Consider the following 26422-nt stretch of genomic DNA (forward strand, 5'->3'; position numbering starts at 1 on the left):
AGTCTTCTCTCACTATAGAAATAAACATAATCGGGGCGCCTGGGTGGCTCGGTCAGTTGAGCGTCCAACTCTTGATTTTGGCTCAGGTCATGGTCTCAGGGTCGTGAGATCAGGAGATGGAGCTGCATCAGGCTCCCTGCTCAGTGGGGAGTCTGCTTCTCTTCCTTTCCCGGTCCCTCTGACACCCCCCACCCCCCCCCCAGGGGCCCACCGGCTCCCTCTCTCTATAAAGTAAATAAATGTTAACAAAAAGCCATACACACACAAACAAACAAAAAAGAAACATAATCACATGCCATGAGTTCCAGGCTTTCCCATCATGCTAGCTGTGTTGGCATTTTGATCATGTCTTTGACTCTCACTCACGTCTCTTGCACTTGATAATAAAATCCCTGGACTCTACCTGATGGTCACCGAGTAGGGAATGCACTATGAATGCCAACTCGCTTGAGGTTAATGGCCTCATGGCACTTATATTCTTCTCTGTACAGTGAGGCTGACTGTCTTCCAAAGGAAGGCTCTGTGGAAATTCCTAACCCCCTGGAAAGTTCTAGTGGGCACAACAAGAAGCTCTGGGGGAATCTGTCCAATGTTCACTGAGTAGAACTTTTCATTAATAGATTGGCTTGGTTGCACTATTTTTCCCCCCTAAATCTTATTACCACGCTATGAACTCGCTTGGATTTTGGCGTTTCTTACTCGTTGTTTCAGTCTTTTTACATGTTCCACCCCCCCCCCATTAATTTTTTTGCTCAAACTTGCTCATCTTAGACTTTTCTCCGGTGGACTTGCCCGCGTACCCTAGTGAACCTCTTCCTTCCCTCCTCCTTTTCGTTTCCTCCTATCCCTGGGGCGTGATGCTCCGTGGTCAGATCTCCAGCACCACCGAGGAAGTGGAAGCTGTGATTTCTGCCGCTTGCACGGGCCCGATTCAGGAGTCTGTGGGACGGGTGGCTCAGAAAGGTCGCACGTACCTCCAGGCCACGAGCCACACGCATAAAGCCCCCGCGTGGCGTCCGGAGCAGGGACAGGCAGCCGACCCCGGGGCTCCTTCCGGGTTGCCAGCCTCACCAACATTAGCTTCCGTCCTCTTCCGGTTCCGTTCCACTTCCGGTTCTGCCTCTTTGGGTGGGCAAACTCAGTCCGCCGCCGCCAGACCGGTTGAATCAGACACTGAGTGTCGAGGACAGGTTCCCAGGAGGGAACTGACGTGGGTGAGAAGACCTCTTGAGAAACTCTTTTATCTGCACTGAGCTAGCCTGAATTTCTAGTTCCCAGTGTGGGCATTTGTTGTCACAGCCTTACCCCTTTGTTTTAGGAAAGCCCATGGGCATGTCAGTTGGGGTCTGATAAATCCCAGAAGAAACGCCTCCGCGGTGGTGTATCCAGGCAGTTGGTGGGAGTGACAACCCTCCGACCTCCACCCCAGGCGCCAGCAGAGAGGGGCGGTGTGGTCTGCAGAGAATTTTAAAACAGTAATAAGACCGAATAAGAGGGTAAGAGTTGGTAAGCTTTTTACCATCACGATGCTCCCGCAAGTCTACACAGCCTGGTCAGTGATAAAATAAATGTTCGCTCCCCGCTGGACCTGCCACCGCCATCCCCCAGCCGGCCGCCCCTCCCCGAGCCCATGACATCTGGTGAGGCACCATCAACAAGAGCAGCAAACTTTGTTGATTTTCAGCGGTTTTATTTTTCAAAATATACAATTTATTTACACCTTTATTTCACAATTGTAGTTTGCATATTTATTCTGAAATTTTTAAATAACTCCACAGTAAACAGTACAAATCCCAGGATCCCTCACACTGCTCTTTAGCCTTTACACTCCGCGAGTTTTCAGAAAATTTCAAGTAGTAACGGTTTGTGGGTAAGAAGGACACAAGAACAGGACAAAATTTTTTTACATAAGCCTGACATACAGGATTAGATAAGGCAGTCTGAGCAGCTACTTGGTCTGGGGCCAGACTAAGGGCATTTATATGGTTTATAAATAAGACTCTCTTATGAGCAGTGAGGGTTTTGGTTATGAGGAAGAAGGGGCGGGAACCTCATCTGCTGGGGGTGGTGCAGAGAAGCAAAAGGAGAGGGAGATAAGGCACGCAGGAAGGCTCCTTCTTGGTGTAAGGAGGCACTAGCTGGAAGGGTCCTGAGTGAGGGGGGTAGAGGCCCACCTATTCCAGGTGGAGGTCAAGAATGGCCAGACATGGGGTGGGGCTCCCACCCACAGAGAGGCCTCTTTAGCCTCCCCTGGGGAAAAGCTTTGTGATTCTGAAGGCAGGCGGGAGGAGGGCTAGAGAAGCTGGTGGTTCCTAAAGAAAGGGGCCTGGGCTCCCGTCAGCTTCGAGGCCATGCCACGACCCAGGGCCCATCTGCACAGGCAGGTGAGGGCCATGCGTGTGGGTGTTGGATGATCTGCAGCCTGAAGCATATGGTGCTACAGCTGGTGATTGGCTGGGGCAAAGGAACTGGAGGTGACCTGTGGGAGGCATCATGTTGTCTCTTCTTGTGAGAGCCCTTCATCCACCTCAGTGTTGTCCACTCATCAGGAGAACAGCAAGAGCCACCAAACCCTCCCCAGGAAGGGAAGGTGGGGAAGACGAGGACACGGGCCCTGCAGACCTGCTCTTTGCAGCTCCACCATGGGGGGGGAGGGGTGTCCTAGGAGTCCAAGGTGTAAGACACAGGTGGGACACAGGCTTGGTCCCAGAGGTCAGTTTCCTTCATTCCCCTTGGAAAATTCCCCGTTGACCAGGTCCTGAAGCAGTCCCGTGGGCTAAGGCTCAGGGCAGGGATGCTTGTGGAGAGGCTGGAATGCTCCAGGAAAGTGCCAGTCCCTGAGAGCTACTTGGTGGGTCAGGAGAGCCGTCTCAGGGTCAGTCCCAGTCTTCCTGGTCTCCCCAGCACCCCCACCAGGCACAAAGGCCTGACAAAGCCTGTCCTGCCTGGCCAAGCAAACCTTCTTTGCAGGGTCTGGATGGGGGTTGGGGGTGGGGCAGAGGCCACGGCGGGGCTGAGGGCAGGACGGTGGGGCTGGGAGTTGTCATTGCATCTTCAGGTGGGGTTCTTCCGGTATAAGGGTGTGGAAGAAGTGATCCCACAATTTAGAGCTGATGCCATATCCTAGAGAGAGAGACAAATGGGGAGAATATGAGGCAGTGGTGAAGAAGTGCGAGGGATTTCCTCGGGAAGGGAGCCTGGGGAGGGCCAGCGCATAGGCAACATTTGAACATCTGTCCCCGCTGGCCTTCCCAACTCTCAGGGCCATCCTGGCAGAAGTCCAGAGCCCAGTACTTGTGTTTCTAGTCTCCCGAGGATGCCATTAGAATAAACCCAAGTTCCTTATCCGTCCTGAGTTCTGGGGAGAGCCTGGCCCCTGTCTGATGCTTGCCCTCTCTCTCTCTCACACTTCAGCCTCTTCCTTCTCTTTGGAGATGCCAAGTTCATTCCTGCTTCAGAGGCTGGAACAGAGGCTTTGCACCTGTTGTTCCTGGGATACTCTTTCCCCAGACACTGGATGCTGGCTCCTCTTAGTGGACGCCTCAGCTGTAAAGACAGCTCTGCACAGACACCTTCCCGGACCACTCAACCTAGTGCTGTGCTGTCCAAGGTGGGAGCCCCTGGCCCATGTAGCTGCTGAGCACCTACCACGTGGCTAGAGCTGTGGAGGCACTAGATTCCTAATTTCATTTTATCTTAATTGACTTAAATTTCAATTTGAAAACGCAGTGCTGATTGAGTTACTGGAAAACTTTTAAGCACGTTTATGACAACTCACATATATGAATCTACTTTTTTGGCTTTTTTTATAGTCAATTTTTATAAACTCTAAATATATATCAAGTACTTCTAATGAAAACTTAGCACTTGAATCGAGATGTGCTCTAAGTGCAAAGTACACACCAGATGTCGAAGACTTGATATACGACAAAGAATGTAATATATCTCATTAGCTATTTTTTATATTGGTTACAGGTTGAAATGACGATATTTTGGTTGTATTTGGCTTAATATATTATTAAAACTAATTATATCTGGGGTGCCTGGATGGCTCAGTTGGTTGGGCGTCTGCCTTTGGCTCGGGTCATGATCCCAGGGGTCCTGGGATCAAGTCCTGCATTGGGCTCTCTGCTCAGCGGGGAGTCTGCTTCTCCCTCTGCCCCTCCCCCTGCTCATGCTGCTTCTCTCTCTCTCAAATAAATAAATAAAAATCTTTTAAAAAATTAGAAAAAACTAATTATATGTGTTTAATTTTACTTGTCAGTGTAGCTACTAGAAAATTTAAAATCACATCTGTGACTCGCATTATATTTTGTTAGAGCTGGACCCTCCCCCACATCCTGTTGGTTTCTTTTCTCTGTAGCCCTTAACACTGCCTAAAATTATCTTTGCTAATTTATTGATTTCCTGTTTGTCTCCCAGTGAGCAGGGTGGGAGCCCCAGACTAGCCTTACCGTGGATCTCTGGTACCCAGAACAGTGCCTGGCCCTTGCTAGGGGCTCAGTGGTGGCTGTCAAATAAATAAGTAAGCAAATGGAGGAGGCAGGGATGTGCGGGCCTCACCTGACTTCTGATGTGCAAAGTGATGCTTGGCGTGGTGGGCCTTCATGTTGTACAGGTAGGAGCCCTTGTGTGGCGAGCCGAAGTGCAGGTAGTAATGGATCATGTCATAGATGACGTAGCCCAGGAGGCCCCCCGCAAACATAGTGCCCCCCACCGCCTCGGGCAGGAGGAGCCGTAGGATTACATAGAAGAAGGCAATGCCCAGAGAAGCTGGCACGGGGGGGAAGACCAGGCGGGATTCATCGAAGGGTGCCTGTGGATGGAGAGGCTCACATGTCAGAAGACAGCCGGGCTGGCCTGCCGGTAGTCTCAGAAAGGCAGAGGATAGAGGCAGAGCAGCCCGCCCATTCCAGCGAGGTGGCAGCAGCCCGTCATGCATGGGGGGGGGCCTGGCACCTTCGGTGGCCTTGGAGAGGGCAGGCCACCATGCTTGAGAGCCCTCAAGAGACTGTCCTGCTCCCAATTTCCAAGCCAGGATGGGACCTGGAAGCCTGTCCAAGTATATGGTGGTGGACGGGATGTTCACGGCTCAGAGTCCTGCTTTATGCTCATGAGGCCACTTTGGTTCTGGAATTTGCAAAGTGCTAGAGAGGAGCCCTACCACCAGACTGAGGCCTGACGTTGTCCGGGAGGGCAGCACTCCAGCAAGCTGAGGTTAATGCAGGCCCACAGGGAGGAATGGTACTGAAAGTGTTCATGGATACGTTCTCCCCATCCCTACATCCTAATGGGAGCCCTTCTTGGTTCCAAGGGGGTGTAGTCACAGTGAACCAGACAAAAGAGCCAAGCATCAGGCTCTGGAGCTTCAGAAGCCAAGGGCCAGGCATAGGGGTAAGATTTCAGAGATGCCTTGGTGAGTACTCTGAGAAGAGACAGATCCTCTCTGGGCTGGGGGGGGGGAGAGTAAGAGAAAGCAGGTGATAGCCACAGAGCAATGTGCTGATGTGGGCCTCCCTCGCCCCAGGACCAGCTCCTCGAAGGAGGAGGCAGGAAGGGAGGGAAGGGGGGAAGGAGAAAAGAAGGAAGGGATGCCCCGGGAGAGGCAGAGAACAGCACCGTGCAGGAACTGAGATGCAGGAACTGAGAGGCAGCCAGGGGGATGCAGCCTCCTCGGTCAGCCCTGGCTTCTGCTCCCAGCCTCTGGATAACATACTGTCTGTCCCCGAAGAGCCCCAGGGTGGTGGAGGGTTGAGCGCACGGACTCTGGAGTTCACAGAACGGGGCACAACCTCCTGGCTGTGCCAGGTGTGACTCTGGGCAAGTTCCTCAGTTTCTTAATTTCTCCAAGCCTCAGTTTGCTGCTCTGTGGAATGGGGAGAACTGTGGCACCATCTTCAGAAGGAAACTCCCCAAGGGCCACGACTTTTTACTGCTTTGTCCAAAGGTGTCTAGAACAGTGCCCGCACATGGTGAGCACTGGGTAAACATCTGTCAAATGAATGAATGAACTCGTTGCTGTGAGGATGATCTCTGAAATGTACCTGCAGCGTGCCTGGCATTAGTAAGGACAGTGGGCAGGCACGCACGCTCTCGAAGCCCACGCCCGGGTCAGATGGGGACCCAGTCACCCCTCCGAGCAACATGGAGTGCCCTGATTGCCTCTTGCTCCCCAGCTGACCCCCACAAAGACCCACGGCCCCCCTGCGCTGGGGACAGCTGCCAGGCCCCAGGCGGGAGCCTGCCCCGCTCACCTTGTGGTGCTGGCCGTGCAGGATGAAGTGCAGCATGATGAGGTAATGGCTGTCGCTGGGGGGCTTCATGTGGAACAGGAAGCGGTGGATGAGGTACTCTAGCAGGCTCCAGAGGAGCATCCCCAGCACGAAGAGGCCCGGGAACACAGACTCAGGCATGGCTACCGAGTACTCTGCAGAATGGCAGGAGAGAGAGAGAGGCCAGAGTCAGGGCAGACGGCCCCGGGGGGCAGTGATGGCTGGTGGCTCCAGGCGTCCTGTCTCTCTGCCCCATCACCTTGGGAGTAGCTGCTCTCCATCCAGCAGCTATGGGGCCGGGCCACACTGATGGGGCTCTTGGGTCAAAATGGGAAGGAGGCCGTGAGGATCTGTCCTGGGCTGGGAGGGGTCCTCTCAGGGAACAATGGTGCTGCCGGCCAGAGGTCTGAGATCTTCCTTAGGGGGACTAAGAGGAGCAGCTGTTGCCAGTGCTGGAAATTTCCCTGGTGCTGTGGTCTGAGTGTCCTCCCCGCCAAATTCTTATGTGAACCGAAACCTCACTGCCAATGGGAAGGTATTGGGAGGTGGAGCCTTTGGGGGGCTCTTAGGTCATGAGGGTGGAGCCATCACGAACAGGACTAGTGCCCTCATAAAAGAGACCCCACGGAGCTCCTCCCTGTTTCGGCCATGTGAAGATACAACAAGAAGTTTGGGACCTGCAAGGGGGCCCCTCACCTGACCAGGCTGGCATCCTGATCTTGGACTTTCAGTCTTTGGAACTCTGAGCAATCAATTTCTGTTTTTTATAAGCCACCCAGTCTGCGATGTTTTGTTAAAGCAGTCCAAATGGCTGACATGCCTGGGAAGGGTGACCTTGCTTTAGTGGCATTGGGGAGAGGGAGGGATGACCCCAACTAAGACCAGGGGACTATTGATGAAAGATGTTTTAACAAAAAGGGATGCGGGAGGGAGGGGCAGGAGGGACAGAAAAACCCAAGTACAGAAATCTCAACAGACAAGACTTGAAATCATAGCATACGAGGGAGATGTGGAAAACCTGAAGATGATTCGCCTGGAGACCAGAAGACCGGAGAGATGGACTTGTCATCAAGTGTGAGGTTCCCCACCCCCAACCCTCTGATGACAGTCTTGGAAGCTCTCATTTCTTGTCCCCATTCACTCTTGGCTTCACAGGGACACCAGCTCTGGTCACTGTTTTCTCCACGCCTATTCTCCTTCCGAGTTATACTTTGCTCCATAAGCCATTGCTTTGGCCAGGCTTCCTCTCCCTTTTGAAAAATAACAGCCTTCTTGAAATATAATTCACATATCCTACAATTCACCCCCTTAAAGTGTACAATTCAGTGGTTTCTTTCATATATTCAGTATTGTGCAACCAACCAGCGGTCAATTCTAGAACATTTCTATCACCCCAAAAAGAAACCCTGTCTCTGTTAGCAGTCACTCCTCATTCCTCCGCACTCCTGCTGTTTCCCAGCCCCTGGAAACCACAAACCTGCTTTTGGTCTATAGATTTGCCTATGCTGGACACTCCATGTAAACAGAATCCTAGGGCGCCTGGGTGGCTCAGTTGGTTAAGCAACTGCCTTCGGCTCAGGTCATGATCCTGGGTGGAGCCATCACGAACAGGACTAGTGCCCTCATAAAAGAGTCCCTGGATTGAGTCCCGCATTGGGCTCCCTGCTCGGCGGGGAGCCTGCTTCTCCCTCTGACCCTCCCCCCTCTCATGTGCTCTCTGTCTCTCTCATTCTGTCTCAAATAAATAAATAAAATCTTTAAAAAAAAAAAAAAAACAGAATCCTACCATGTGTGGCCTTTAAGACTGGCTTTTTTAACATATACTATTTTCAAGGCTCATCCATGTTGTAGCATGGATCTGGACTTCATTCCTTTTCAAGGCCGAATATTTTTCCATTTGTATGGATGTACCACCTCTGTTTATCCGTTCCTCAGTTGATGGAGATCTGGGCTGTTTCTACTTTGGGGCTATTACGGTAAATGCTGCTATGAGCATTCAAGTACAAGTTTTTGTGTGGGCGTGGTTTCCATTGTCCTGGGGATAAGCCTAGGAGTGAAGTTCCTGGGTCATATCGTAACTAAATTTAATCTTCTGATTTTTGTGTGCTGTTTCAGGGGAGCCCGTCCACAGCTTCTCAGATTCTTGAAGGATCTAGGACCGATATAGTTAGAATACACAGCTCCTTTCCCCGCCTGCTGGGTCACTTGGCTTTTCTCCTCTTCTCTAGATGCCCCTTGTCAGGTGCCATCATGGAAATGCTGCCTCTGTCCCCAGCATCAGAGCCTTGATCCTCTACTCTCGCACACTCTCTACTGGATCCTGGAAGTCGGCCACACCCACAGGCCACCCCTCCCCGCCGCCACCTCCATCCCCACCCAGACCTCCACCTTCATCCTGGTCCTGGACAGCCACTGGCTCCTGGGCACCTCCAGATGGCTGTCCACAGGCCCCCAAAGTCAACAGCTGTGAAGTGAGGCCAATCTTCCTCCACTTCTTCCTGCCCATCCTGTCACCCTAGGTTGCTCCTCTTGGGTTTCTTCCTCAGCCAGAGGTTCCAACATCCACATGTTGGCTTAACTTATCCCTCCCTCCTGCATCCACCCAGGCACCAACCCCTGTGGGTTCTCCCTCTTTAACATCTCTTGGCAAAGTAAAAGAAGCCAGATATGAAAGTCCACATGTTGTACGATTCCACCTGTATGGAATGTCCAGAATTGGCAAATGTACGAAGGCAGAAGGTATATTTGGTGGTTACCAGGGGCTGAGGGAAGGGGAGATGGGGAGCGACTACTCAGTGGGCACAGGGTTTCCTTTTGGGGTGGTGAAAATGTTCTGGAACTAGGCCGAGATGGTGGTTGTACCCCGTCACAAATGTACTAAATGCCACTGAATTGATCACTTTAAAATGGTTAACTTTATGTTATGGGATTCTCATCTCAATTTTAAAAAATGTCTCCGGTCAATTCACTGCTCTTAAATCTCCTACCACCTTATCACCTCTTGCCCAATGAGGCATTTGCCTCCCATCCCAATCCCCTGTGTCCGTGCACTGTTCAAACTCTTCAATGGTGCCTCATTACCTTTAAGGTAAAGTGCAAACCCCCAGCAGGGCACTCAAAGTCCCTCGAGACCCGTGCTGCTGGCCACATCGCTGCCTCGTTTCCCTGTCCACCTGTCCTGGGGCCAAATCAGAGCCCTTGTGGCTCCTTAGATGTACCTCATCCTCCTTCCTCCCCACTCTCGCCATATGCCTAATTTTGCTCATATTTTCTTTACTTCCCTCCCTGCCCCCTTATCCTTGGAGATTCAGCCCAGGTGTCTGCCTCGAGAAGCCTCCGAAGATGCCCTTTATCCCCACCTGGGCTGGTTTCGGAGCTCCTGCCCCGCCCTTCACATCATGCTTTTCACGCTGCACTGTGGCTGTTTTACCCTTCGTCTCCATTTTACGGGCAGAGTGGGCCCCTCATGGATGACCACAGGTGGCTGCTGAGGAAGGAAGAAAGCCCAGGAAGGCAGGGGGAGGAGGTGACCTTCTGGCTCTTTGAAACAGAATCTAGGCCCAGCCCCATTCGACAAAACAATGAAGGACCAATGTGAACCTGACCTTTTGTCCCAGGCCGAGCTGAGGGGTGGGGGAAAGGGTGAGCAGTAACCATAAGAGAGACCTGAAGGCTTCTCAAATGGGACCATACTGCTGACTGCTGACTCAGTGGGGTTGGGGGAGGGAGCAGTGGCCTTCTGCAACCCCTCCCCCACCCAGGGCCTACCAGCCAAATCCCTAGCAATTGGCACCCGAAGTCTGGCTTGCTCCTCAGTCCACTTGTTCCTAACCTGCAGCTCTGCAGATGACTGTCCCACAGAGGTGAGCTCAGTGGGTGGAAGTTCATCAGGATGACAACCTAAGCTGTGTCCACATTTGGTACAAGATGCTTGCCTAACAGCTTTGTGTGAGAGGCCGTCCGACCTTGGTGGGGCTGCTCAGGTAGGAAAGAAAGCCCTCCTTCCGGGGAAGCTCTGACACCTCTGGGGGTCCTTCAGAACACCCTGGTGAACTACACTGAGCACAGGCTTTGGATTTGCAGACCTGGGTTCAAATCCTGGCTCTGCACCACCTCGGTGTTTTCTCAACAGTAAAATATCCTACCCACCATGAAAGGCTGTTGTTAGGATGGAGGAAACAAAATACCTGATTATATGATGAGGATATATATTATATAGTAAGACTAATATATAATTATATATTAATACTGATAATAATATGCTCCTCATATATAATAAGTAGCCTCTGTGATTTTCAAATGGGACCATTTAAATTTAAGTATGAGGCAAAATACATCTAAGTTCTAACTTGTGCCCACCTTGTCTTGATGCTCCTTGCAGAGCTCTGGAGGGTCCCTGGTTGAAGAAGGAGGTTCCCAGCCCAGCCTCCCGTCTCCCCCCTCCCACAGTGCAGGAGCCCTACCTTGCTGCTTAGCTCTCTTGGAAGCAGGGAAGGGACTGGACACGCAGGAACATTCCCTGGCCACAGACTTTGGTCTTGACCTTTGCTCGGGCTCCCACCACAGAGTCCCGGTGGCGGCCTGCATCCCAAGGGGGTGGCCTGCAACCCAAGGGTGCTGCCTGGCCATGGTTCTGGCGTGGTCCTCACTGAACCTGCTCCCAGGAACCACTCTGGGGGCCATCCTAAATTTGCAGAACCCCTCTGCCTTTCCAAGCATTTTCACACACGCGTCTAGGAATTTCAGCATTGAACTGGTACCTCCATTCAGCTTCTCCGGCTCCTTGGCACCCTGACTTGTCTGCCTGTATTCCCGTGTACCCTCTGTCCAGCAGCTGCACTGGGACCCTGCTGAGCATCCCCTCCCCTCCTTCTGTGGTTCTTGTCCTCTCTGCATGGGGTCTGTGCCTCGCTTGATGAGTTAGGGGATGAGGGAGGGCTGTGGACACCTCTCTCTCATGCAATCATTGCTGGCCTTGCAGGCACAAACTCTACCCTGGACCTCTATCAGATAGCACAGTTCAGCTCTCTGCAGAGGCCTGCCTTCGGACCCAGCCCTCAAATCACTCTCCCTGCACGCAGAAGAGTCCCCTCCTATAGGTCAAGTCTCTGCCCGCCCCCTCACCCCAGCATCAGCCCTGTCGGCCCATCCGGCCGGAGCTGGTACCGAGTGGCATCTCTGGAGGAATCGTGCAGAAGGACCTGGGCCAAAGCTCTGGCGTCCCCCACCCCCTCCGGCTGCCAGCCTTGGCGGCCCGGCCACTGTTGGTGATTGTTAGAGCAGCGCCGGGTGGACAGTGGGCGATTCAGTGAGCAGCCCTTCTGAGCAACAAGCCCCGTGCTGTGCCTGAGCTATTCAGCGTGGGCAGAAAAGGGTAACCTTGGCTTGCAGGGCGGGCGCGTTAACCCACGGTGTGCGGGAGCAGTTCCGGGCACTGGGGGGCTTCCTGCAGCTTGGCCATCTCCCACCGCAGCCTGGGCCAGCTGGGACAACAGAGGCTCTCACCACTGCGGCCTCCTGGCCCCTCTTGCCTAAGCCATTCAGGCCCTCAGCTTGCCACTCCCAGCAGAGATGGGCAGGAACGAAGCCTTGGAGTGTGTCTGGCGGGGTGGGGAGGGGGCTCTGACGGCTCACAGTCAGGAACGTGACATGCCATCAGGAGAGAAAAGCCCACCTCAACGACTCCCAGCAGCCCTCTCCTGCCTGTCCCCCAACCTCGCCTCGGTCTGAGCCACCCCCTGGGGGCTAGGCACCTCCCCGAGGCCGGCTGTGCTAGGGCAGGAGACCATCTGGGCAGGTGGCTTGTTCCTAGGCGCACAAGGAGGGCAGTAAGCTTGGGAGGCAGGCTGGCAGAAGTGGCCACACCCAAGCCCGTCCTAGCCACATGACCTGAATCCCTCACTTGACCTGTCTGAGGCGCACCATCTCCTCATCTCTAAAAGGGCATGATGACAGTATCTCTCTCGAGGGAAGGCTGGGAGGGTTAAGGGAGATGGTCCCTGGAAAGCAGTCGGCCTGGCCTGTGGTAAGTGCTCAGCAGCGGTCAGGGGTTCTGCTGCATGGGCCTTTGCCCAGGGAACACGGTAGGATACTCCCACATCTTTCTCGCCCAGGTTCTAATCTGTGCTGTGTGCGCAGAGCATTGTGAGTCCAGCTCCCGGCTGTGCACCTAGTGAAATGATTTCATTCAGTTTCTTGACCATCCCAAGTCACACATTTTCCAGCACTAGACTCAGCAAGAAGCCCTCTCCTTTACTGCTATGAAATGATTTCATTTGGTTTCTGCTAACATGTTGCTGGTTTTGTTTTGTTTTGTTTCCTTTATCCACTTGGGGTTGGGGTGGGGGGAGCCCGACATTGTTCTTTGGAAGTCTATTGCTACAGATAGGTCTCATCTACAAATGTTTGGGATGTGGCTTGGGGTTCTATGTTCTTCGAAACTCAGGACTGGAGACGGCACTGCAATCTCCTGCCTCCGGGAAGGAACCAACATTACCTGTGCTGAAGGACTCGAAGAGTCGAACGTTGCCCTGAGCGAGGGTTCGGTAGTGGGACCAACTGAGGTACAGCATCAGGGGCATCCAGATGATAGGGACACTGTACCTGCAGGAGAGCCATCAGGGTAAGAGAGATACACGCACTGGGGCTCGACAGCGTCCAGCTTCCCCAGAGATGCATCTCTCAACTAGAGGAAGGGATAAATGAGACCAAAGCCTATACAGAAAGCATATGGAGACATAGGGCCAAAGGGACACTGCTTTGGGGCGGGGAGGAGAAAAGAAGAGAGAGACTGTAAGTCTATCTGCTTCTCTCTCGGAGAGAAGTTATTGGCAGAAAAGAACTGCATGCCTGTGGCTAGACTCTGTGCAGCTGGATAGATGCTGACCTCTTGTGGAAAAGGAGCCAATTGCAGGCAAAATAATTCCCATGGGCTTTAGAAGCTGGAAAATCCTCAAAAAGAGTTTGGACTAGAACAGGGGTGACATTGAAAGTGGTTCCTGGCTACATGTTAGGTTGCCACTCACTCAATGGACAAGCCATGCAGAGGAATGGATTATGTCTATGGCATGTTCCACTATCCCCCAAGAGCTATAGTACAGCTCTGGGCTCTGGGGAGGGCCCCAGTTGCCCCTTCCCCTTCTGTATCTGACTGGCAGCGTCAGGGAGAGAGGGACAGCCCACCATGGGCCCAGAGCAGGGCTCACCAGACACTCTTGGAGAGGGCCTCGATGAGGTCAGAGTGGAAGAGACGGATGGGCCTGATCACTGGCTGGTGGACCCACTCATCATACTTCTCTCCCAAGTGGCCTACCTGCCACAGTAGGGGCTTCCGCCAGTCTACCAAATCCTGCAAGAGACAAAGTCAAGTGGACTTGATATTCACACCTGTGCACACTCGTTCTTCCAATATCCCAATCCCCATCCGCCACCTCAGCTCGCGGGATCTGTATGGCACGACCCACCCTTCCACTTTGATGATCCCAGAACTGACCAAGCCCCTCATGTCAGCCCCCCTGGTCATGGAAATATGATCTAAGACAGGCCCATGACCTGAGCTGGTGCAATGAGCCGTCACCCTTTCTTTCTTCCTGCTGGAGATGCTAAGTTGGCAGGGCATGACCCTGGAGTTGCTAGCAGAGCCTACCTGAGGACTTGGTTAACACAGAGGATAGCCAAACCGGGAGCTGGAGACACTGAATCTGGGTGACGACACCTGCACACCCAGATTCAGCCACGCCTGAAGCCTGAAGTCCTTCCCAGGACTCTTTAGGTACAGGAACCAATACATTCTGTACTGGTAATAAAAGAGGCCTTTTCCCTTTTACCATGGGCTTTCTTCTTGATGTTGAGTGATTCATTCATTCAAAAATTTGCTTGATATTTCATGTGTGTATGTATTTTTTATGCAAGCTGCTGAGAAAAATAAACAGGAATATAAATGACCATCTTTGCTTTATCTAGCTTAGTGCTTAATCAGAGTAGACTCTAGAGTCAGGTCCAGGTACAGATCCTGGCTCCATCACTTACTGTGTGACCTTGGGCAAATTACTTGACCTCTCTGAGCTTCAGCTTCCCCAGCTATGAGATGGAAGTAATAATAATAGTACCTGCCTAAAGTGCTCGGCAACACGAAACATGCCAGGCGAGATAGTTTGTTTAGTGGTGATGCGGGTAGGCTGAGATCAGGAGGCAGAATGACTGGTACAAATGCCTGGGTCCAGGGTTGAAGGGAAAGACTTTGTGAAAACCCAGGCGCTGGGCTAAAGCTCACACAACATGGAGGACTAGGAAAGGAGGAGAGGGGAAGGGTGTAGAGGGAGACACGGAGTTGAGAATGACTGTGGGCCACCTGGTACCTTGACACTGATCCGCAGGGCAGTAGAAAGAAATCTGCTGACAGCGTTAGATGGCAGAACACCCCGTACCAGGCCCACGACTTGGCACTTTTTCCTCCAGGCCAACTGTTTCCAAGGTAGGGATGTATACATATCCTAGGGGTACTCACAGGCTGATCCACAGATGCAGGGAGAGAATATTAGAGACTCCTTCTATTTGTGATATATTTATCTCATCTTTAAACCACATATGAGTATTTTCTAATGTACATGATACAAGAGTACATTAGCACATGCAAATAATTTATAGAAAATTAAAATGGACATAGAATGGAGAATGTGCTCTAAATGTTTTACTCACAGGGATGCAAGATCAAAAAAACTTGGAAGCTGCAGCTCTAGGCAATGGGAAGCTCTTAAAGATTTCTGAAAGTCCGTGTGTTGAAGAAGATTAATCTGGACCAAAATCAGTAAACTAAAACTGGTAAAGAACAATTAATTTGTAGTGAGGGACCACCTTCAAAGACAGACTCTGCCATTTATCAGAAGTGGGCAAGTGCCTTTACCTCTTGGAGCTCCTAGGCTCTCACCTCTATAAAGCCAGTGTGCTCTGACCTACCACCCACAATAGGAGAGAGGGTGAGATGTGCCCAGTGAGTGGTGGGTGCCAGTAAATCTCTAATATAAGGGAGGTAGGCGGCCACTGAGGGTGAGAAGAGAGATAGTGTCAGGAGAGTAAAGGAGAGGAAAAGGAGGTGTACATGGAGGGAGAGCTCTCGAGCCTGGGAGAAGGAGTCAACAGTGATTCAGAGACCTGTTTTCCCGCATCCCTGGCTGCAATGTCATCCTTGCCCAGACCTCCCTGCCAAAGCTCGCATAGCTTTAGCAGATCTCCCAGCCCTGCCACAGGTGAAACCAGACCCACTGTCACTGCCTTGGAGCAGGGCCATAGGGGCCTTGGGGCAAGCAGGGGATTCACTGGGCATTCTTCTGTGCAAGTGACCTGGGGGAAAGGCCCAAAGTTCTTTGTGGTTCCTGCCATGTGAACTCGGTAATTCCCACGTAGTGGCTGCCTTCCTGCTTCTCAGGCTAGGAGATGACTCAGGTCAGCCTGGAGCCATCCCACTCAGCACCAGTCATACCAGGCAATCACCCCAACTCCACCTGGTGCCTGCTCCCTTCCTGGCCCCAGTCCCCATGCCTCCTTGACTTTCTTCCTTGGGTCTCATAACAAAGAGATTCACTGGGTGCAGCCTGTCTCATTCTCTCCATTCCTCTGCCTCATGTCTCTACACATGCACGCACACAGCACCACCACTACCCAGAAAAAGGACTGGAGGAACCAGCTAGTGGCCTGTATTTACCTTATCTTGCAGCAGCCCACAGAGCCCCACCTCAAAGGAAGCAAAGCCAGAGTCATGGTGAGAGCTTGAGGTTTTGTCCCAACTGCAATTACCTTGAGAACTAACGTTCGCAGAGCATTTGTCATGTGCCAAGCAAGGTTCGAAACATGTTATATGAATTAAATAATTTGAGGAAAAAAAAAAAGAAAAAGAAGGGATTAAATAATTTGATCCTCACCATACCCCTAACTAGGCAGGTACTGTTATTATTGCTATTTTGCAGATGGGAAATGAAGCTGGGTAATTTGCCCAAGGTTGCCCAGTTATGTCTTCTTGATGAATTGGCTCCTTTATCATTGGGTAATAGCCATCTTGGTCCCTGGTAATATTCCTTGTCCCAAAGCCCACTTTGTCTGATTTTAATGGAACCACTACTGGGCTTTTTTTACGCTTGGTGTTTGCATGGTCTATCTTTTCCCACCCTTTTACTTTCCTCTTGCATATGTCTTTACATTTAAAGTGCATCTCTTGAAGACAGCATATAGTTGGGTCTTGCTTTTTTAATCTAGTCAGACAATCTCCACCTTTTAATTGGAGTGTTTTGTCCATTTACATTTAATGCTCGGGTAGTTCTACCATCTTGCTGTTTCTTTTCTACTGTCTCCTCTGCCTTCCTTTCTTGTCTTGTTTGCATTAATCAAGTATTTAGAAATATTTTTTTAAAAGATTTTATTTATTTGAGAGAGAGAGAAAACGAGTAATAGGGAGGGGAGAGAGAAAGAGAGAGTGAGAAGCAGACTCCCTGCTGAGCAGGAAGCCTGATGTGGGGTTCAATCCCAGGACCCGGAGATCATGACCTGAGCTGATGAGAGATGCTTAACCGACTGAGCCACCCAGGTGCCCTGAAATAGTCTATATTATAATCTCTATTGGCTTTTTAGCTATGCCCTTTTGTATTTTTCCCACAGTTGCTGCTCTAAGGATAATATGCATCCTTAACTTATCACCATCTATCTTGAATGAAACCCCTGGATTTTCTATGTTCCATTTTCACATGTTACACACAACATTCAATGCCTTTTTTCATTTGTACACGTAATTCAAACTAAGCTAACTTAGACAGTGAATGTTTCTAGCTATAACACAGTGGTATGGCCAGGCAGGCCCCTCTCTCAGCCTAGCAGTGGTGTGGGCAAATTTTTACCTATTGATCCATTTTGCCCTTAGTTCATAAAGTGAGTAGAAAACACCATAGGACTTGTAAGCTTAATTCAGTTGCGACACAGGAAGAATGTCTAGGTGAGCAGCAAACCGGGATTCTAGCCTGAATCGTACACCCTATTGCAGAGAACAGAACAATAGGACAGAAGACAGGAGGGCTGGTTGTTTTCAGGTGTGGTAGTCAGGGCCAGCCCCCTCAGCCCCCCACCCCCTTGAACACAGGGGTCTCCTGTTCGATGTCCTGTGGCCCATCTGGTCTTTGGAGATGACTTTGGTTCCTTCCTGGGTAGACCAGCGGTCACTGGCCACTGTACAAATGGCAGACTTGCTGTCTAGAGTTGGTTGCAAGGCTGCCTCTGACCTACTCCCCAGCCCAGTCTTCCCTCCACACAGTCTCCTTGGGGATGGGACATTCACCATATGCTCAACCTTGATTTAGACAGTAGATGCACTGACGAGGTGTCTTTTCTCAATTCTCTTCCCGTCCTGATCACTGACAGAGAAAGTCTCAGCTGGGTCCTAATACGTCCAGCACCGCTCACTCACTTACTGGGTCATTTCCAACATGGCACCTGTCTGGGAACTGCTCTTGAGAAGGGAGGATGGTAAAAGAGCACAGCTCAGAATCTGATGGGATGGGAAGATGGGAATCCAAATAAATTCCACTTCCCCTTCACCCTGGCTAATGATCCCTTGGCTCCTTAGTCCTCCCAGACAAATGGCTCTCTTCTTCCCCCTCCCAGCACCTGGTCCTGAACCCTTCCCACCCCTACTTCCTCAGGCTCTGGGACACAAGGAACACGGGCAACAGTCTGTAGCTTCTGCATGAGGCTGAGTGGGGAAAAGGAGGCGAGAACAGACCCCTGACCACACTTCCGGTTCCCAGGCACTGGGGGCTTCCATAGCTACCTTCCCAATAGCAAATCCTCCTTTTACAGACGTGGAGCCTGATGCTCAGAGACAGCAAGGGATTCACTCAGGGGTACCCAGTTAAAGCTGTGTGGATGAAGGTGAAGATACACCCAGAAACTGCTTGTTGAGGGTGGGGGTGGGGGTCCTTTAATGAACTCAAAAATCCTGTGCAACAGGCTGGGCCCCAGGAAACACATGCAAATGGGGGTAAGTTTGGCCCAAGTCCTACTCCCCTCCCCCACCCAGCTCTGCCCCTGACCCAAGGGAGGGGGAGGGCTCTCCTGGGCTATGTTTGGAATGCAGCAAGGCCTGCAGGGGGAAAGGGCAGCCTGCTGCCCAGAGGGAGCACGGGAGGGCTTGCATGCTACCAGGGTTGGAAGGGGGCCTCCTCTGTCCCCCAGGTCCCCCTCCTCCCAGGCAGCACAGGGACGAGGTGGCACAGAACTCTTCCCAGGGGCCGCCCCAGCTCAGGAGTGGCGAGTGGGGACTCTGCTTTGCCCCAGACAGGGCACATGTGAGGAGAGGGGGCCGCTGGCCCAAAGTGCCTCCCACATCCACAGCCATGACCTAAGGAGAAGAGTGAGGACAAGAAGCTCTACCGGAATCCCAGCTACTGTTTCTTTGTCCTTGTCCTAGGCCCCTGGGCTTAGCCTTCATGTCCATTATCCTACACGAGCTGTGATTTTGAGAGCTAGAGCCCGAGATGACCCCATTCTACAGATGAGGAGACTGAGGTCAGATGCTCAATGGTCTATGCTGCAGACAGGACCTGCACCCAAGCCAGCCCAGCTCCAGAGTCCGAGGTCTCAACCACAGGGCCGGGAGGCCTCCTATCAGCTGGCTCAGGCCCCCCATGGCTGTGAATTCCCCAGCACAGGGCTTGGAGGGCCCCACAGGGGCCTTAAGGGGTGGCTGCAGGCCCGTCCTGTACAGTCTAACGGGGGCCCCCAGCTGGACAAGCTCAAGTCCACAGAGGCAGTTCCAGTCCACCCACTTCCTCCTTGTACCCAGGGGAAGTGGCAGCCTCAGGCTTCCCCCCATGAGGGTTCAGAGATGAGTGTGGCCGGGAAGCAGGGGTGAAGGGCCAGACCCCAGAGAGAGAGAGAGAAGGTATGGCCATGTCATACAGAAAGTCAGTGGGACCTCAATCCTTGGGGCTAAAGAACAGCAGAGGCACCTGCCCATCCCAAAGCAAGGTTGGCTGGTCTTTCACCAGCAGCACACTTTCTATACCCCTTCCTACATTTCCAGATCCTCCTAATAAACCCACGTACTGGGTGGGAATAATTTCCTCCATCTTGCAGATAAACAGACCTGGAGCTGGGTGTGGCCACCCAGGCATATGTCCTGTCCCCCCCCCCCGCCCCCCACCTGCCCCATCCACTGCCCTCGCAGGGATACAGAGGGCAGAGCCCACCCAGCGCACCTGCCTCTTTCCCTTCTGGGGGCAGGTATTTTCTAAGCACCGCTGAGCACTGCAGAAGAGGGGCCAGGAGCTCCGGGCAAGGCGGTGAGCAGGGAAGAGACTCGGGAGACCTGGGCCCCACAAGGACAGCCTTGAGGAGGTCTCTGGGGGTCTCTCTGGGCAGCTGAACTCTCTCAATGCCGACCCTGGGGAGGGTCAAGGTGAGAAAGGAGGCCCAAGGTGACCAGGGGACAGGGTGTCGGGAGGTGAGTCAGGCCTGCACCCGCAGTGTTGAGGTTGACCCTTCCCCAGATGTGGGCTGACCAAGAGGGCCCTTGTTCTGATCCAGGCGCTCTTCTCCCCAGTTCTCAGGGACTTATCTGAGGGTCCCGAAAGGTTAAACCCACATAGCCCACATCAACATCTGCGTAGGCCCTGGGGACCCCTGGAGCGGCCCCTGATTCCAAGGATTATGTGGGTGGGGCTGTGTGTGTGTGTAGGGGACGTGGGGTTGGAAAGCCTACTGCTGCATATGGCTTTGTAAGACCCCTGGCTGGATGATTCTACCTGTTTCCGAGGGGAAGAGAATGGGCCTCACCCACTGGTAGCCGGAGCGGTCTGTTGGAACAGTTCGGGCTTCGCCCAAGGCAGGATGAGGTAAAAGCCTGAACCTCAGCCTCCTCCCTCCCTTCTGCCAGCCCCCCTCCCAGGACAGGCCGCAGGCTCTTCTTCTGGGCCCGCTGTCAGGGTGGAAGGGATCCAGGATACGCAGCAAGGGAGGGGGCTCCTCAGTAACCACGGGCTGGGCCGCTAAGCCAACTAGCAGAGTCACTTTGGGCCAGAGACTTCGGCTTTTCCTCATTAGTTAAATCAGGATCATTCTCATCCTTATCCTGTCCTGTTGCTGAAAGGATTAAATCAGATAATAGATCATATATTTAAACTGCCCTGCCCAGTGTCTGGCATGTGGTTAGAGCTCAATAAAAGAAGCGTTAATTCAGTGCTAACCCCGCTGCCCAGGGGGTTCTGCAAACCCCTCAAACCGCACCAGTTCTATCTGGTTCCTGGCAGGCTGGCCCCCAAAGTGGGAAGGGTGGAGGAGGCTGCCGTGGGTGGGGGCGGGGCGGTCAGTGGTGAAAAGATTCAGTGCGACAAATAGGACAGGTGTGCCTAGAAGCCAGGGCCACCTGTACCCGGGCAAGCTCCAGGCTGGCTGGGTTCCAGAACAGAGGGAGAGACAAGTACGGCATAATGTAGGGTGAGAAGCCACAGTGTAGTTTCTCATCCCACAAGGAAGCTTGGATCCTGCCCCGCCGAGTGATTGAAGGAATGATTTAGAAATTGTTCCAGTAAAATCCCACATGGAACCTGGAAGTCTGACCACACCGCACCTCTAAACAGGGCGGGGCACTCTGGACCCCTTCCGGGCCTTTTCTGCTGCCTTTTTAGAACTTTCCACCCTTTGCCCTCGTACCCCTTCTATGTTTCCCATCACTCTTTCCAGCTCAGCCTACTCCTCCTCCAGCTTCTAGGGCTAGGGAGGCTGGGTTCTGGAAGCTAAGACTCCCTTCCTTGGCAGCACCCAGAGGGGCTCCCGTTGAATGCAAAACACTAAGGGTTAACTCTGGCAAGTCCTTCTGCCCCAGGAAGGGTGTGCAAGTCCACCCCTGGCCCGGGGAAGCCCCGCCGAGGCAAAGCTACCGCCTTCTTGGCCTCTCTCCACGGCTCCTCAAGGTCCAGACCCAACGGACCCACCCAAGCCCCTGGCCTGCGGCAGAAACAGATGTAGGGTTTAAATCAGACCAGGGACTTGGGGGCTCTCCCAGCATCTCCACTCCCCAAAAGGGGCTGGGATTGACCATGTGGTAGATGAAATCAAAAATAAGAAAAAGCTAGCAAAGCACTGTTCCCTTTCCCTGGGAAGCCCAACTCTCTGTGCTGACCCCCACTGCCCCCAGTGGGGCTGGGGGGTGGGGGGCCCTTGCCAGAGCAGGTCTCCATGGTGTGTCTCAGCGCGGAGACACAGGAGGAGGGGGAGGAGGAAGAGAGAAAAGCGTGTGAAAGAGAATGACACAGGAGCAGGGAAGGTGAGTCAGGCTGTGACGGCAAGAAGCCAGGAGCAGGGCCTGGGAGGGGAGGCAGGCGGGAGGCCCCTCTTCCCCTCTGGTGGGGACGGGGGGCCTGGCGTAATGACGGAACAGGACTTGATTTCTCCTCTCCCTGCCTCATGCAGTGACATGGCTCGGGTCAGCCTAGAACCTGTAGCCTGGGGAGACTCGGAGGACCCTTCCCGGGGGCAGGCAGGGCCAGCAATGCAGGATCTGCTTGTCCCCAGGCAGCCTCTTAACGACAGCCCCGTCCCTTCCAGGATGATTCTTTCTTGCCACTGCACCACAGGGCTGCCCATATGCACCCAGCCCTGGTCGGCTCTCTCCTCAGAGTATTTTCTTTCCAACACTCAACCCCCAAGCCAGGCACACAGATGCTGGCCCTAACGATCCTTCTTCACCGCTCCTTTTGGTCCCATCCACTGGCCCCTGAGCCCTAAGCTGGACACCCTGCAGCTCACTCTCTGGTCCTGCCCTCTCTCCAACCCCTCCTCATCTCCCTCCACAGCTGACTCCACAGCTTCCGGGGTCCTTGTCCCATTCAAGCTGGCCATCTCCCTCTCCATCCTACCCATGTGCAGAACAAGCTTAAGCCCCCAAAACTTCCAGAGAAGTCAGCTACTTGTACCAAGACCCTCCCAACCTCAGACCCTGGCCTGGGCAACATGCACCTGTGGCCAAACCCAGGGCTTGAGGTCAGGACACCCAGTTCTGGTAAGCCCTCTGGGGGCAAGCTGTGGGGCAAGGCTTCCCTCTTGCTGGCCCATTTCCCTTTTGGTTGTCATGCCTCCCTGAGGGGGACGGGCCCCAGAACAACTTGTCTGGACCTCTCTAGTAGAGCACCCAAGTGTCTTTGCCATGCGCTGACGGGCTCCCCCAGAAGCAGTGCCAATTCCCATGGGACAGACACAGTCTCCGAGTTCCTGGGGTCCTGGCCAAAGGGGCCCAGGAAACAGTCCGCTTTGTGGAGTCCTCCCCACCTCTGGCCACCTGTGTTCTCTGGGTGTGCTTCTCACGTGTCCCCATGTTGTAATAACTGTGGGTGAGGGTGGTCTGTCCTTCCCAGCAGGATGTGAGCTCCCTGGGGGCTGGGGCCTGTCCTGTTCGTCTCTTGTCCTCCGTGTCTAACACAGGTAGGGTACATTTATGGATGTGCCTAGTAAGATCTATTCCAGGATTGGGACAGTCCCACAACCCAGGTTGGAGGGAAATGGCACTCAAGTCAGGTTCCCCCCTGATCTCCCAGGCATCTCCCAGGCATCCCCCCTCCCCGACGCCCAGGCAGACAAATGTTGTAAATGGCTCCAGCCCTGCCTCCCCTGGCCTCAGCAGGCTCCCAAGCCCGTATGGGCTGGTGACTCCTGAGAGTGATCGTTGGTACCTGGGGGCAGCTCTACCCCACGTGCTGGTCAAGGCGGGTATGTCTGGACCTTCTGAACTTGTCATCGTGCTCTTCTTAGCTCCAGGTCCTTGTGGGAGACCGCCCTTTGGGGTGTTCGGGGCCGGGGTCTGCACAGACCTCCTGTGCACAGCTTCCCCACACTCACTCCCATCAGCTGGGGTTTGCTGCCCCAGATCATGCTTGTGAGCTATGAGCACCTGCTTCCCCATCCTCATCTCTCTTGGGAAAACTTTATGAATAACCACACCCTTTGGCTCCACACACTCTCGTCCTGGCCCCAGGAGCCCTGGATCATCACCCCGCCCTGCCCTGCACCAGCTACCTTATCCCAGTCCACCACTTTGAGCTTTGGCTCCATCCAAGGGTCTGTCTTCTGAGTGTTTGCAGAGGTCACAGTCCCATTCTCCACAGAGCCCTGGGGAGAGAAGATACAGGTGATCACCTACAGTTCTGGGTGGGGGTGGGGGGCTGGGGGAGAAGGGAGCAGGGAGCCGCCCCACGGCGCGTGGCGAGAGCCCCACACTGCGGCAGGGCGGGGGTGGGCGGGTAGGGTGGAAATCAAGGACACGGAGTGCATTTGAAAATAGGTAGACGCTGATTGTGTTATTCTCTGTACTTTTCTTCTCCTGTTAAAAAAATAATTTCTGCCACAACAAGAGGGAGACAGATACGGGAGAGAAAAGAAGCTTGGCAGAGAGGCGGTAGGGAAGTGAGAGCCATCAGTGCGTTCGCTGTGGGCAAGGGGACTCCTGCCAGTCTCTCTCTCTAGGTCCCTGGCAGGTGTCAGGCAAAGGGAATCACAGGGTGGCACTCTGGGTACCTGGCAGCCTCACTGTGTCATGCCGATGACTCTACCAGCTCCCTCCCTTCCTGGAAAGATCATGCCAGAGCCCATGCTGGGGCATCTAGGACCACCTGCCCATCAGAAAGGCAGCAGAGAGAGGGAGACGGTCCCTCCAGGAACTCCCATGCCTGGGTCAGCAGCCGTACGTGGGGCAGAACTGGCAGAGAGGTGCCCAGATGGGCTCAAGGTGAAACTGAAGTCACAAAGAAGCCAAGTCAGAAGGAAATGGAATGTACTGGGAAGGTCACATAGCTGCAGCTGGCCCTGACGTCACACGGGGTGAGGCCGGAGAGGGCAGGCCGGTGCATAGGTGAAACTCACGTCTTTGTTCAGGAAAGGGGGGCGGGGAGAGCCCTTGCCAAGGGGAGACATGCCTGGGACTAAAGGGAACCGTGGTGCTGGTGGCCATGGCAGGGCCCTTGGAAGCAGGGTACTGGCAAGAACTGAGGAGCCCGGGGCGCCTGGGTGGCTCAGCTGGTTAAGCGACTGCCTTCGGCTCAGGTCATGACCCTGGAGTCCCGGGATCGAGTCCCGCATCGGGCTCCCTGCTCGGCGGGGAGTCTGCTTCTCCCTCTGACCCTCCCCCCTCTCATCCTCTCTCTCTCTCTCTCTCTCATTCTCGCTCTCTCAAATAAATAAATAAATAAATCTTAAAAAAAAAAAAAAAGAACTGAGGAGGCTGTTTGGAAAGCTCTTTGGGGTTTCTATTGGCACAATCCTTACAGTTTTGCTTCCAAATGAACCAAGAGAACCTGGTGGTGACAGGGATGCTGGCATTTTTCTGGGGGAAACCCATATTAACCCAAGTAAAAGTAGGCTTTCTGTCTTGGGGTTGATAGCTCAGTATCTTAGTCTGGGCCACCATGCTGATACTTGAATTCTTTAAAAAGGCATCTTGGATGACCTCTTAAGGACAAAGAAGAGTGGGTTTTATAGCATATCCTACAATGAAACTCCCTAAGTATCCGATATAAATGTCCTATAATACACCTGTCCCTTCTAGTTCCGTTCTAGCCTCAAAATATCCCAGAGCGCCCCCAATCACTGAGGTATAGATTCTCCCTCCCTCCTGGATAGTCGTTTTCTCCTGGGCACTCCAAATCCTTTCTTAAGTAAGGTAATCTGATCCTTCTCTGCACCATCCCCACCCCCCATCCCCACACATCCCAAACAGGGCAGGGGAGTGGTCATCCCACGGATTAGCATTTAATGTTTTTGTGCTAGGCTTTTCAGACATCCCTGAATAGCAGACACAGATCTGTTTGGGGCCCAGCCACCTGAACAACGACGAAGCGGAGGAAAGGTCCGTCCCCTCACAGCACGGGGCACGGAGCACCCATCTATCCAACCCATGTTTCTGCTCACTCAAGTCTGGACTGTTCTCTGAGAGTTCCAGTCCCTGGAAAAGTCCTCCTTCTGCCCACCTGGCTGCCTCCGGTTTTCCAGGGATCGCTCCTGGTTCCTTCCCTCTAGAACTGTGCACACTTTTTCTTTTTCACCGGCCAGCCTGACACATATTTGAGGACAGCCCACAGCCCACCCCCTGCCACTGGCTTTTCCCCAAGACCCTCTGAGGACACAACAGGGTCTCTAAGCATAAGGATTGGCCCACTGTTCCTCTTCCATGGCAGATGTGATGGGACCAGCACAGAGCCCAGCAGGGCTCATGCCTCCCTGGCATGGAATGTCATGGGAGCTGAGCTCCCACCGGCCCTTTGGGCGGCCCTCCTGTGCACTCATTCGCTTAGCTTATGGCCACCTGGAGCCTTTTGTATGGGCTGCTGCTGCTGGCATTGTGTGCACAGCTAATGTGGTCCAGGAGGTGATTTGGACCTGCACGCCTGTTCACTGGACAGCCCTGAAAGATGTGTGATGACTGACGCCCAGAACAGTGATGGGGCGGGGCGGGGGTGGGTGGGTAGCAGGCAACGGAAAACAGAGAAAGCCTGGAAATGAGATCTGCCACGGGAAGTCTGCAGGGACAGGAAGCCTTGGCCCCATACCAGCTTCCTCTTTGGGGCTGATGGTCTCCGTGCAATACCACTGTGGCCTCCTGCCTCCTCTCCCAGATCTTCCCTCCCACACGGCTTTCCTCCATTCGCCCATCGACACACGTTTGAGCACCCAGGATGTGCCAGAGCATCAGCCCAGAAGACGCTCTCTCTGACCCTGGCCCCATTCCTGGCCTCTGGAGAATGTTCCCAACTGCGCACATCATAGTCTGACCCAAAAGCCCCGCTGTCCCCTCTGACGCCACTTCCTAAAAGTGAACATAGCATCATCCCCTGTAAGTCAGCTTATGGGTGACCTCCCTATATTTAAAATCTTTCCCCTGTATTCCCAAACTGCTCTGCTGTTATACCCTTGGATGAACCCTAATTTTTCCCTCTAGCCAGTATTTTCCTTCTCAAATGTCATCTTCCCAGGATGATGACAAAGATTAATATTCACGGGGCGCTTGGGTGGCTCAGTCGTTAAGCATCTGCCTTCGGCTCAGGTCATGATCCCAGGGTCCTGGGATCAAGCCCGGCATCCGGCTCCCTGCTCAGCGGGAAGCCTGGTTCTCCCTCTCCCACTCC

The 26422-nt window shown here is 53.3% G+C and overlaps 1 protein-coding gene across 1 annotated transcript in view; it reads right to left on the reverse strand.

Moving 5' to 3' along the window:
• Positions 1-1675: 1675 nt before the first annotated feature.
• FA2H (fatty acid 2-hydroxylase) overlaps positions 1676-26422 on the reverse strand; it is a 48916-nt gene continuing 24169 nt past the window's right edge. The window contains exons 2-7 of the mRNA XM_021702984.2: positions 23322-23414; positions 13478-13620; positions 12769-12875; positions 6255-6427; positions 4564-4816; positions 1676-3123 (exon numbers count right to left, since the gene is read on the reverse strand). Of these exons, the coding sequence (XP_021558659.1) occupies positions 3044-3123; positions 4564-4816; positions 6255-6427; positions 12769-12875; positions 13478-13620; positions 23322-23414 (849 nt within the window). The 3' untranslated portion in view covers positions 1676-3043. The remainder of the gene's footprint in view (positions 3124-4563; positions 4817-6254; positions 6428-12768; positions 12876-13477; positions 13621-23321; positions 23415-26422) is intronic.

The sequence above is a fragment of the Neomonachus schauinslandi genome, chromosome 16, assembly GCF_002201575.2.
Source record: "Neomonachus schauinslandi chromosome 16, ASM220157v2, whole genome shotgun sequence".
NCBI lineage: Eukaryota > Metazoa > Chordata > Mammalia > Carnivora > Phocidae > Neomonachus > Neomonachus schauinslandi.